This window comes from Polistes canadensis, unplaced genomic scaffold, assembly GCF_001313835.1.
Source record: "Polistes canadensis isolate GaletaPanama2010 unplaced genomic scaffold, ASM131383v1 scaffold_197, whole genome shotgun sequence".
NCBI lineage: Eukaryota > Metazoa > Arthropoda > Insecta > Hymenoptera > Vespidae > Polistes > Polistes canadensis.
Window position 1 is genome coordinate 90,070 of NW_014569744.1, and position 13,467 is coordinate 103,536.

Below are 13,467 nucleotides of genomic sequence, written 5' to 3' on the forward strand. Positions count from 1 at the left end.
TATAGATTGCTATTGTTTCATTACAATAAATTGTACAATTTTTCTTATCTAACAAATTGATTAATTTTTAATATAATTAATACATATATATATTATATAAAATCAAATAAACTATAATACCTTTGTTAATATCAAAGAACATACGTTTTTCTTATATATTGTCATTATTAGATAAGAGGATATGCAGCTCCAACAAAATTTTTATTATCATGTTGCCATGTATGTGTTTGAATATTAAATTTATGTGCTGCAAAAGATATTCTGCATCTTTCATTCGGTCTAGTATAAAAGCATAGTGTATAAACAGCTATTTCTAATTCCGGTAATGTTCCAATCAACATCGACGACACTTTATGTTGTTGCTTAAAGTTGAAATGTATTTTAGCAAGTGCAGCTTTCTGAAAAGACAATTTTCTTCCTTAATATATGTAAGTTAAATACTATAATAGATGATTTTTATTTGAAAATATAGCTTACATTATCGAAAAGAATTTTGCGTCCATAACCAAAATAATTGACATTATTTAACGATTCTTGTTTAGCAAAATAAATCCAATTATGTAAACCAATGATACTATTATCCTTTTTTCTTTCTACTAAAAATACATGCTCAAATCCTGAACTACCAATAGATCCTTTAATTCTTGAGTATTGTTGGAACCAAATAGATTTCAATATAGTTTTATACGTCTGCGTATTCTTTGCGAAGTAACCTTTTGTAGCAAGAAAATTCATAGCCGTTGTTAATATGTCGGAAGACAAAAGAGTGTTAATGAAATCATCTTCCTCTGTGCTTTCTTCTTTGGTCACAACTTCTGTTTTACTTATATCCACTTCATAATTATCAAAAAGCTTGTTTAGTTTATTTATTGACGGATGTGACAAGACAGTCGTGGGAATTCTAAACAATCTAAAATTAAAATATCAAAGACAAAAGTAAAAAAGGTATTGCATAGTCAATTAAATACAATGTATAAAATAATAAATTGATTGAAATGTCATACGGTTTTGGAGCATTGTCTGTTACATTTTCTCTTTGTATCCATCCTTGAAAACTCACTGTTATATTTCTGTAAATACAACATGTATCCCTTTGAAACAAATCCTCTGTTATTCGTTGCAATTCTGCGTCAGTTATCACAGGAAGTTTTGGAGTATTATCTTGTAATGCTACATTAGTATTCTTAATATTCTTATTACTATTACTGTTCTTATTAACATTATTATTTTCTCCTAAAAATGTAATGTATCTTGAGATTATTTATTTATTAAAATATATATATATATAATCATATGTATAAAAAGTAATGGCTACCTGTTGCATGATAGACAAATAACAAATTAACAAAGAGGTTAATTAAGGCAAAATTAATCGTAGTGCAGCTTATAAAATGCATTTTTGAATAAACGTTTGGTCTTTGTATCTTGAAGAATTAATAAAAACACACATGTACTGGAAATGAAATAAATTAATATATATTTAGCATGTATCTGTTTAGTCACACATACTTTTTAAATTATCAGCCGTATATAAAGAAAGTTAGTATGTTTTACATAAGGATTCCTTAATGATTAGATTACAATTTTTCGTAAATAATTAAATTCTACATATTTAATCTTTAACATTTCACTCTAAGCAAAGCCATAAAGTTTTCTATTGTTTCTTGTTTTCAATCAAGTGCTGAATTTATGTTTGTCCATTTTTCTTCAGTCTTTCTAGCTCCAATATGATATCGGTCTTTTTTTTTAATCTAGTAATTCTTTTTTTCAGTACCTTTTCCAAGATAATCGTTCTTTACAAGTAAACTCCTTTAATTAATAATTAAAACAAAGTATCTATATTAGATTTTTAATTGTTATTTGTCTTTAAATGTATAGAGAATTTAATTACACATTCACTTTGTGTATACTACTTGCTATTAAAAGTTACTAGGAAATAAGAAAGTTTAAAATATATTGAATTCTAGTAACATTTTTTAGCCTCATATCGGTAATTGTAGTGCTCTACCTTTACCTTACCGACAAAAAAAAACCTAACGCAGAAACAAATGAATAAGTGCTCTTAATTGCTCATTAAAAATCCCTATTATTAATTAAATATTTTGTTATTTATTTATAATTAAAAATATTTTCGGTCGGTAAGTTGTATTACCGACCGAGATCTGATGGTAACTTACCATCAGTATTACCGACAGTAATAAAACCTAACGCAGAAACAAATAAATACATGCTCTTAATTGCTCCTTAATTGCTCATTCAAAAACTCTAATTGCTCGCTTAATTAATTAAATATTTTGTTATTTATTTATAATTTAAAATATTTTCGGTCGGTAAGTCGTATTACCGACAGAGATCTGATGGTAACTTACCATCAGAATTACCGACAGTAAAAAAACCTAACGCAGAAACAAATAAATACATGCTCTTAATTGCTCATTCAAAATCTTTATTATTAATTAAATATTTTGTTATTTATTTATAATTTAAAATATTTTCGGTCGGTAAGTCGTATTACCGACGGAGATCTGATGATAACTTACCATCAGAATTACCGACAGTAAAAAAACCTAACGCAGAAACAAATAAATACATGCTCTTAATTGCTCATTCAAAATCTTTAATTGCTAGCTTAATTAATTAAATATTTCATTAGTTATTGATATTTAAAAATATTTTAATAGTAAAGTCGTATTACAAGAAACAATAGAAAGCTTTATTGCTTTGCTTAGAGTGAAATGTTAAAGATTAAATATGTACCATATATTTTGTTACGAAAAATTATAATTTAATCATTAAGGAACCTTTACGTAAAATACGATTAGTTTTCTGATGTTGAATGTATTTGCACGCTTTCGTACATAGAAAGATCTTGGCAAGGGCAAGTCTTATTCGATAAATCAAACCCATCGATATTTTGTATTTTAGCTAAACAACGTAAACAAAATTTATAATAATTAATTGTTTTATAGAATGGATTGCCTGAGAGAGTCAATTCTTTTAAGTTTTCCAACAATGTTAACTTTTCTAATTCGTCTTCGTTCTGAAAAAAAATATTGATTTACAATAAAATAATAAATAAAGAAGAATACGAATATTACGAGATTGTATATAGCTTACAGCTATAAGATTATCTGCTATATACAATTGTTTTAAACGTGACAATCGTTTAACAAAACTCAAATTTTCAATTTGATTACTCTCGATGGATAAACAGGTAATTATATTATTTGCATTGAAAGAATCTTCCTTTATACTTTCGATTTTATTGTGATCTAAAATTAGAATTTCCAAAGTAGAATTCTCTCGTAGACCTTGAAAAATATGACGAATTATTAAATATATATAAAAAAAATAGTACTGTAATATTAAATAAAAAAAAACCGTAAGATTACCGTAAACGTTAGAAAGTTTATTATGATGTAAAAAAAGATGTTTCAATGTCGGAAATACGTTGCAATCGTCGTCCCACGTTATTGAGGCAATACGATTATGATCCAAATATAAAGTAGATAAATTAGGAAAGCCATCAAAATTGTTCGATCTATCCAATTGGAATGTCTCCAAACGATTGTAGCTCAAACGTAAGGTTTTCAGCTTAGGAAGTGTATTTAAACTTTCCATAGAGATTATTTGATTTCTACTTAAATCTACGCTCTCCAAATGAGGCAACAAATTGGAAGGTAAATTTATCTGTATGACAATATTGATTAAAAATATTTTTGTAGCAATCTATTTAGTAATACATACGTATTTTATTAAACATTGAAAAGGAACCTTTTTAATAGAACACTTAACGACATCCAATTGTCTGAGATTGGCTAATTTTATTCCAACATTCATGTTTAACAACATATTTTTATTCAATATATTTCCAAATGTGTTCCTTGTCTCTACGATATTTGATTTTTCTACACATTGTCCAGAAATGTACTGTTAATTATAAACAAACATATTATTCTCATATCTACATATAATGAAATAAATAAAATTTATAAATGAAATGTCTAAATACCTTGAGATCGATCAAATGAAAGACAAGAAAATCTTTATAAACGACTGCGGATTCAATTGGATTGTAACAAAGATCAATAACTTGTAATTTATGCCAATTTTGTAGATTCTCAATATCTTTTAATTCTCTAATCATATTGTGAGCACAATAAAGTTCCATTATAGTATTATACGAACCTAATGATTTCAAGGACGTTATCAAATTGTTGGTCAAGTCGAGATACTTCAATCTTGGCAAGTGTTCTTGTGTCAAACCATCGAGATCGCTGATGCAATTGTCGTTCAAATGCAATCGTACCAAATACATTGACGGTTTTTTCAAATGCACTCGACGAATCGGACGATGTGAAATAAAAATTGTTGGATGTCGATCATAAAATTCTGACAATGTATTGCGAGCCATTTTTAGGCTCAAATTTTTACAATCTTTCGAATCTAATGAGTCAAAATAATTTTCTAGCTTTGGAAAGTATACACGCGTTAATAAAACGATTTTATCGCGTTCGACGATATCGGAAAACTGATTTTTTTCAATATTCAATGTCTTCAAATTTGGGCTAAACATTTTCAAAGTTTTAAGATTTTCGTTACACTTTGTTAAACAATTCCATGAAATATCGAGCACTTCCAATGCCAACAATTTGTCCTTTATTATAATTGTTCGTATTTCGTTGAAACTTATGTTGATTTTGTTAACGTTAACGATCATTTGATCATTTGGAAATTGTTCGAGACGATTATAAGATAAATCGAGTTCCCTCAAATTTGGTAATTTTATAGAATCATCCTGAAGAGTCTTGATATTTTGTCCAGTTAAACTTAATTTTTGTAATGTCATAAATTTGTCTTCGTTTATTCGTAAAAACAATATGATGTTTTGTCGAGTTAAATGTTCGAATGATGAAGTTGCAGGATAATGCAAATTTTGTATTTCTTTTTTATCATTGTCATTCGAATCGTTCTATCAGACGCACGAATTATTTTCATTAGACAAATAATAGAATATTTAGAAATATTTCATTATTATACTATTTTTCAATATATACCTCAAATATGTATTCATATTCAGCAACGAATACAGTATCAAATAAATATGCTTCATTTAAAACGTACATTTGGCATGATCGATGAACGTCTTCTTCAATTAGTTTCGTTTTCGATGAATGAATTTCATCGGTGTATCGTTCCCTTCATTTTATATTCCAAATAAAATGAAGTTAATTTCAAATGAAAACATTATTTCAATGAATTTTCATTAATGTCTTTACAATTTGATAATATTCATAATTTGAAATACTTACATTAAAGTACAACGATGAAATGGTACCTGTACAAAAATAGAAACTCTTCTTTTCTCGCAAGAATCAAAAAGGATTTTCTTTCGCAATTTATCGTAAAATTTAGCATCGGCAATGGCTAAACAATTTGTTATACGAATTCTTTCCTAGAAATGTATCAAATATTGTTTGTAAGAAACTAAATTAATTTGATAGCGAACCAATAAAGAAACTATATTTTATTAAGGATCAAAATATTCAATAATATTAAAAACAAGTATGTTTGATGTTGAAAAAGTTTTAAGATTATTTTATTGTTAAAAGTTTTAAGTTTTATTATTAAATTGTTGAATTTTTGTATAGTACTAAATTCATTCTATAGCAAATCGCTAAAAAAAAAAATAATCTAATTAATATTGGATGAAAAATCGATTGGAAATATAGTTAACTTGATTATAAAATTCGCTTTTAAGGACGTTCATTGGCCATTCACGAATACTTCGAACTCCTGGCATGCTGGCTAAAAGCTTCAAACTTTTCTCCTTTTCATGCAAAGTATCGATTTGATTATTCCAATTACGATACTCGTTTATTTCCTTGTGAAAAACCTCTGTGACTCGATACAAACGTATTCCTGTTATATTGGTTTCCCTATCAAAGATTTACTAACTTTTAAATAAACAATGAATAGAAATATTAATGAGACAAATGATAAAACGTTTCATACTTTTTTGTTAAAGAACACAAAGATTCTTCCAATGTAATCTGACAAATTTTCATTAAATCTTCCCCTTTGTTTTTATATTCTCGTAGACGAACATTATCGCAGTAACGAATATGCAATTTTAATTGTCGACAAGTGATCTAACTCGAAAAAAAAAACAAAAAAATTAAATAAAAATTGAAATTTAATCGCATGATAAAAGTGTTCTCACTTGAAAATATATCGAAGCCATTTCTTCACTTTCCTTTAATATTTTTTCATGATATTCCATCAAAGACAACGTTCCTTTTTCCGATGCAATTAATTCTTTATTCGTTTCTAAATTAGACTAATTCAGATTAAAAATTGCAGCATTTTACAATCGACATTTATTCATACAATCCTTTAATTATTATTAAATATTATTAAACCTGCAATTTGAAAATGTTCATATCGCGAAGCAAATGTTTTAAGTGTTTCTCGTTGTCTTGAAATTTTTCGTGCATGTCTTTCAAAGATTTCAAATAAACATTCATATTATCGTGCAATACAATTTTACAACGCATCATATTCTTCCTGTAATTTTGTTTAAAAGATTTTGTTTTTTTATCTACACACACACACAAGTGAATAATAAAAAATGTAAGAAGGATACTTGAAAAAAGTATCGATCCAATGTCTTTCCGCATCGTCTATTGGATAATGATCGAGTCTGCTAATTTGTGGAAGCCAATAAAAAACGTAACAGCGATAATTGCAAAGACGTGCTAATGGACAGTCACCGTAAAGTGGATCATTCAAAACAACTGACTCTAATTTTGTCACTGGCCGTAAATTTTTCATGTCCTGTGAAATATCGTAGAACACGTATTAATAAATAAAGAAAAAAAAATAAAAAATTAAATAAATATACAAGTTTATATAATACTTTGATATGATACAGATGATTACCCGCCAGATTGATGTATTTCAAGTTATAATTTTTCGTGAAAATATTTGGCAACCTTTTCAATTTGTTATCGGCCACATTAAGTTCCTCTAAGTTTTCCAACTTGTCGATATTCTATATTTATATATATATATCGTTCGAATAATAATTAATTATCGAATTATTATTACCAATTTTGTTTCTCCCCGTGTTAATTTGATTATTTTATCTTTCATAAATATTGGCAAATATATATCTTCCGATATTATTTAAAAATAATATGAGAGATATCATTTAATACCGTTAAACGATCAATCTTGTTTCCCGATAACGAAATAATTGCAAGCCCAGTAATTTTGGATAGATTTGGAATTCGTTCGATTTCGTTCGAATAAACGTAAAGCTTTTCCAATTTCGTACATTCTTTCAACGAGGATATATCCTGAAAAGAAAAATAAATAAATAAATAGATAAATAACATAACATAACAAAAATAATAATAAAGAAGTATTGTATATAATGCACTTTTAAATTGCACTCGACCAGCCATAATTCTTGCAAATAAACGAGTTTCGATAGATCGTTCAATGATAACGAATTTCCTTCTTGACCAATTATAACCAACTTGCATAAATTTAATTTTGTCTTGCATATATTGTTAAGTGATAAGCTTTCACGAAAAATATATAATTCTTGACGTTTTTTCATTTCCTTAAATCGAGCTGCATAGAAGAACGAATACAAAAATATCAATTAAATAAATGTCACAAAAAAGATAAAAAGAGAAAAATACAAGATAAAAAATTACCTTTCGAGACGTTTTCTTCTTTGACGGATATCATCATCATAAAACAAAATAATCTTACAATTAATGAATCAAAATTATAGTGGGCTATGAAAAAACCGATTGATACTACTACTCATTGACTATCCCTTCATTTTTTTATTCAATACTCGAATCGTGTAGTCGCTACATAGAATTTGCTTATTTGTTTTTTGTTTATTCTTACGTTTTGTTTTTTTTCTTTTCTCCGTAGGATATTCGTATAGACAAACAAGTATAGGAAATGATGCACATATACATATACGAGTATGCATAAATTATTCTTCCACGTATATGTATTATACATATATTTGTGTATGAATTTGTCCAGAGTACATTTACCTATACATGCAAACATATACACATATTACATATACATACATGTTTTTGTTTATTTATGTATTACGCGCATTGCAATATAAAATATGACAGTGGTACCCAAAGTTTGCATTTCGGTGTCTCCTGAGTATCATAAATTTTACACAGTGGTTGTGATGGATGCAATTTAATTAAACTTTTAATTTTGTATTTGTTTTTGTAATTGGCTTTTCAGAGTAATTGCTAGCTGATAGAATCTAATCGTAAGTATCGAAAATCGATGTGGAAAAGGAATGACAAATTAATTGAATTTGTTAAATTACATTTGTTTTTGAATATATATGTGCATGTGTGTGTGTGTGTGTGTATGTATGTTAATTATTTTTATCTAACAAAATTATTAGTTATTTTATATATTTAATAGAATTTGAAACGTAGAACGATATCTTGAGGAAAAATTTCGACTCAACAAGGATACCGAAAATCTAACAAATTTTGGAAACCACTGATATCAAATGTAGCAATCGGTAAATAATTTGAATATACCAATTAAACAATAACATTCCTCACGATTTCATTTATATTTGTGTAAACGCATACATGTATCAGCAATTGTACTCTGTTGTGTTGATATTACGAAATGTGCAGGACGCAGAATTTCTACTTACATAATAAAATCGTTGAAAATCCTTCAATAAATAAATGATAAGCATCGTTTTGTTTGTGTTGTTAGATTGTCTAGTATGAGATTGGATAGATGGAAAATACATATCGTTAACTCGACTACATACTCCGAAAATAAACGCAACTTTTTTAATTGTAAGATCAATTAATTTAAGAATTTTCTAAAACCAACAACAAAAAAAAAAGGATTAAAATATTTTATATACATATACAAGGAAAAAGGCGGTCGTCACATTTCATTTTTTGCGAATGTATGTTCTCGCACAAACAATTTGTTTAAATTCCTTCGCACGACCAACCTTCCCTCCGCCCCCAACCCCCAACATCCATCCGTCTAAGTATTATTTAACGATAGAAATTAATCGAATATTATGCGAGTATTTTGGTAAAAAAATTGTCTTTTATGTACATACGATTTCATACCTCCAAGTGTAATTGGATCATAAATTATTCATTTAAATTAATTAATGTGTGTGTGTGTGTATGTCTGAGATAAAATGTTCATTCATTTTCAAATAAAAATATTTTAATTCGAATATTATTTTGTTCCTTTAGATTTTATTTATTAAATTCTTCTCTCGTTGTCACGATCGAATATTTCATTGATATTCTCTCTTGTTTATTATTAAATAATAATAATAAAAATATAATTTATGTGCCATTAACTTGGAGGTAAGTTTTTTGTATCGATTAAGAAAAGCGAACGAATTCATAGTGTGTAAGGTATGTGAACTTTGACCTCTTTTTCTATATTTATATATATATATATATCTATCTATATCTTGAAATATTATAGCAAAGCTTTTTAACGTATTCTCATATTAGTCGATTCCCAAGTTCTCTATGTATTTATGTATAGATATTGTGAAATTTTAAACTGGTATGAAGGTATAAAAAAATTACACATGCCCCTATATATGTATATATCGTAAGCCTCAAAGATATTTTGTTGTTATTTTACGGATTTTATAAAAGATTTGTTTATTACATTGAAATCTTCAACCCTCATTATCTCCAATCAGATTCATTTGCTTCTACTTCATTTTTGTTTTTTCATTTCACCGTAACACTAATATGTTCGATAATACATGGACTTTCTCGGTGTGTAACGTTATTATAATAATTATAATAATTATTATTATTATTTTTGTTTGTTTTCCTTTTTGTTAAATTGCGTACACGTGTATGTATAATATATGTATATTTTCTTGCTTCTTTTCTGTTTTTTTTTTGTTTTTTTTTTTATTCCTTCCCTATTTTTTTTTTATTAGACGTAAATGCAAGGCTGAGAAAGAAAAATAATGCGAGAATGGAAAAGAAAAGCTCCGAAAGCCTCTTTCATCCTCTCCTCGTCCTCATTTTCTTTTCTTTTCTTTTCTTTTTCTTTTTTCGAAATGTTAACACTTACATCGAGACAAATAACAAAACTAATCAGAGCAGAATGTATATCGTTAATATTACTTATTAATTTGTGCGATTTTTCCTATTAAACAAAAAAAAAAAAAAAACTATTTCGTTATTCCTACTTTATATATCGAATTTATAAATGCGAGTGGTTTGGTTTAAAAAATATGAAAAACATAGGAAAAGTCATATCATTAGAAAAAAAAGAAAAGAAACTAACTACGTATATTAATTATTAATATTAATTACTTCGTAAAAATGTATGCCATTGAAAAATTAATAATAATTAAATTGAGACGTGAAAAATACACATCATCTTTTGGCTTCTTACCTAAAAACTTAAATAAAAATTGTCGGTGCAGTTTATCTCGATCTTGAATATATCTTATTATTATATTCTTCTTTTTCTTCATTTTTATTTTCTTCATCTGCATTTTTTATATTCTACGTATTAACTTCCCTCCCCTACCCCAAGCCCTTCTTCTCCTTCTCTTTGGGAAAAGGTTAATTTTGAAATTTATCGATTTACCCATCTTTTCACGGCCTCCGACCAATCGGTTTCATTTTCATCTTCCTTTCCACCACCCTCCGCTTCTTCCCTGTCACCTCTCTCCTGTTCCTGTTCGTTCAACGAAGTCGCCGAGGTGCGTTCACTTTGTGAAATATTAACATTCCTCGCTCTCAATTCAGCAAGAAAATCATTTTCTTGTTGATAACGACGTTGAAGTTCTTCGCGCCAAGAATTTCCGCCACCGCTGCTGTCATCACCGTCTTCACCGGCCTCGAAATCTGAAAACAATAATAATATATACATTTTAAACAGAATCATAATTATTTTCTTTATCAATAATAATAAAACAACAACTAATGTATGTGTTTATGTGTGTGTGTTGATGTATGTGTTTACACGCGCAAATATTGATTTATTTTTCTTTCTTTTAAAGTGCCGATCTTTTATTTGCAATCATTTTTGACATACCACGTAATTGGAAAATAAATATAAAGAATAATTAAACGAATCAAATATACAAATGTATCGTTAAGTTATTGAAATAATTATCCACGAGTATTTTACACATGTTACGATGTTGACTAAACACGCGAATATTTATAATTATCAGCCTTGTACAAACTGTAACTCAATACGAACACGTTTTCTTAATTGTAAATATTAAATTAACGTGATTTTGTTTTATATTTTGTTTACAAGAAGTTTTTTTTAAATATTTTCTTTTTATAATATCTTGTAATATCGAGTTGCTCGAAATAGTACTGCTGAATTATAAATAATAAATAAGAAATTTTGAATATAATTCTGAGTGCTCCAGTTTTTAACAGGACAATTTTATCAGTATAATTCTATAAAAAAAAAATACTCATAAATACTTCATTAAACAGTAATAAGAATATTATACATATTTAAAGAAAAAAAATGACACGAGATGAAACATGACTTGATTGAAAGAATTTAACATAATTTTAACACATAATTATAATAATTCTACAATTATATACACACATAATACATACATAGAAATAAAAATAAAACTATTACTATTTAATTTACCATTATATTATTTTATCTTTTAAATTGGCACGTGTTTTATACGAGCAACCCGATATTATGTTTAAACTTTCGTATAACACGATAATAATTAGATAAAAAAAAACCGATTAAAAAATAATAATAACATCGTGTGTATATATATACGAGCTGTTGCTATGACTGTCTCTCGAAACTGATATACTGTTATGGAGAACATAAAATGCGATAAAGAAATGCGAGAATTCAACAGAAGGTCGTAACGCTCGTGACAATAAAAACACATCTAAATGTTTCATATATATATATCTATATAATATATATAAAAAAGTAAGAGAGTATACACAATGAGATCTGCTAGTTTCTCTCTCAAACTTAAACAACTTACCTAGCGGTTTTCTGAGAAAACGTCCCGAGTTGTGAGAATGGTCCTCCTGGTCTGAGTCTGCAAGCCACCAGGACACATTCACAGGGGGTGCATCACACACATTCCACAACACGTCTAGAGTGTTATTCTGTATATTTTTAGCACGTCCGACTGTCACTCGAGAGAGAGAGAGAGAGAGTGTGTCTACGTATATTTGTTTTATCTATTTTTTTTTTTTTAATCGTCCAACGTCACAGTCCAGTTGTTTATCAAAATAAGACAACAACAAAAAAAAAAGTTTATCTCCTCTCTATACGCAAATAAAAAAACTAATTGCCATTCGTAATCGCGTGTTGTTTCTGTACTGTGCGATTAATTATCTTATGAGAATCCAAAAAAAAAAAAAGTGAAAGAAAAATATATATATATATATATATATATAAATATAAGTATATAAGAAAAAAGATAAAAATATAAAAAGATAGTATTTTTCTTCTTTAAATAGTCCTTTTGCGTGTAATGTAGTCTGTGCTACAACTAGACTAATGTTTTCTAAAAACTATTCTAAATTAGAAATGAATGATGTATCAATGTATTAACTAACAGGCAAATATACAAAGAAGAAAGAGAAAGATAGAGATAGATAGATAGATAGATAGATAGAAAGATAGTGTGTTCCGAGTAATATTTACATTAAATAGAAAACGAAGTATAGAAGAACTATGTTTAAACTTAGAAAAGCAGCATGTATGTTATAACGTGTGTTGGCAGTCCAGTGTATAAAGGTTTTTTTGTATTAGCTGTAAAAATCAATGTTTTCCATGGTATTCGCTAATATACATTTGATTCAACCCGTTATTGTCGATGATGCATAGTTCAAATTAACTTGATGCTCTATTTTTAACTGCACTCGAATAGATTGAGAAAAAATGCATATTTTAAAAATACGTAGATACAACAGCATCAAATTGATTTTCATTTGTCACATCCTCGTACATATTGTTATTCATTTTTATCTGAAATCTAGAAGAAAGAAAAAAAATATTGCAATTGTTTTTCTTTTTTAATAAATTTTATCTAGATTTCAGAAATTGTGAAACTAAAATATATATATATAATGATAGAATCTAAATTGTAGCAAGAGGTGTTATAATAATGAGAATCGAACAGTGGCTTTGTCGTAATACTTACACGATTTTTCATTCGAAGAAGAAACCGAGCGTTTACATTGTTTATTCATTTGTAATTTTGTAATAATATCTTTTCTTTTTCTATCTCTATAATTATTTCAAACAGAAAAGAAAAAAATCCGACAAAATTCGTAATAATAGTTTACGTGCTGTAACAGCATTTGAAATTGTTTCTAATTTAATCAAAATGCCATATAACATCATGCCTTTTAATATATA

The 13,467-nt window shown here is 27.3% G+C and overlaps 3 protein-coding genes and 1 long non-coding RNA gene across 13 annotated transcripts in view; all 4 read right to left on the reverse strand.

The window, feature by feature from the left end:
* Positions 1 to 120: 120 nt before the first annotated feature.
* On the reverse strand, positions 121 to 1,902 carry LOC106789679 (poly(U)-specific endoribonuclease homolog). 3 transcript variants are annotated; one of them, XM_014754099.1, is made up of 5 exons: positions 1,775 to 1,902; positions 1,316 to 1,453; positions 1,005 to 1,233; positions 478 to 910; positions 121 to 398 (listed from the first exon to the last, which is right to left on the reverse strand). In XM_014754099.1, the coding sequence occupies exons 2-5, from the start codon at positions 1,395 to 1,397 to the stop codon at positions 168 to 170; spliced, it is 975 nt and encodes a 324-aa protein (XP_014609585.1). In that variant the 5' UTR covers positions 1,398 to 1,453; positions 1,775 to 1,902; the 3' UTR covers positions 121 to 167. The 3 variants fall into 3 exon arrangements, with proteins under 3 accessions (XP_014609585.1, XP_014609584.1, XP_014609586.1); XM_014754098.1 differs by having other exon boundaries at positions 1,510 to 1,902; XM_014754100.1 differs by lacking the exon at positions 1,775 to 1,902 and having other exon boundaries at positions 1,316 to 1,454.
* A 131-nt stretch (positions 1,903 to 2,033) lies between these two features.
* LOC106789670 (leucine-rich repeat-containing protein 9-like) lies at positions 2,034 to 5,211 on the reverse strand. Its single transcript, XM_014754082.1, has 10 exons — positions 5,058 to 5,211; positions 4,013 to 4,972; positions 3,775 to 3,930; positions 3,393 to 3,690; positions 3,118 to 3,311; positions 2,980 to 3,040; positions 2,541 to 2,567; positions 2,370 to 2,396; positions 2,178 to 2,204; positions 2,034 to 2,083 (listed from the first exon to the last, which is right to left on the reverse strand). The coding sequence occupies exons 1-10, from the start codon at positions 5,124 to 5,126 to the stop codon at positions 2,034 to 2,036; spliced, it is 1,869 nt and encodes a 622-aa protein (XP_014609568.1). The 5' UTR covers positions 5,127 to 5,211.
* Positions 5,212 to 5,486: 275 nt separating this feature from the next.
* On the reverse strand, positions 5,487 to 7,727 carry LOC106789712. 2 transcript variants are annotated; one of them, XR_001382022.1, is made up of 4 exons: positions 7,445 to 7,727; positions 6,943 to 7,361; positions 6,016 to 6,837; positions 5,588 to 5,939 (listed from the first exon to the last, which is right to left on the reverse strand). It is a non-coding gene; the product is annotated as an uncharacterized LOC106789712 (long non-coding RNA). The 2 variants fall into 2 exon arrangements; XR_001382021.1 differs by having other exon boundaries at positions 5,487 to 6,837.
* A 2,401-nt stretch (positions 7,728 to 10,128) lies between these two features.
* LOC106789696 (dystrobrevin beta) overlaps positions 10,129 to 13,467 on the reverse strand; it is a 16,453-nt gene continuing 13,114 nt past the window's right edge. For 3 of the 7 annotated variants that reach the window (XM_014754144.1, XM_014754141.1, XM_014754140.1), the window contains exons 16-17: positions 12,080 to 12,136; positions 10,129 to 10,937 (exon numbers count right to left, since the gene is read on the reverse strand). In XM_014754144.1, the coding sequence (XP_014609630.1) occupies positions 10,666 to 10,937; positions 12,080 to 12,136 (329 nt within the window). In that variant the 3' untranslated portion in view covers positions 10,129 to 10,665. Of the gene's footprint in view, positions 10,938 to 12,079; positions 12,137 to 13,467 lie in introns of those variants that run through there. The other 4 variants (XM_014754143.1, XM_014754145.1, XR_001382018.1 and 1 more) reach the window with 4 other exon arrangements.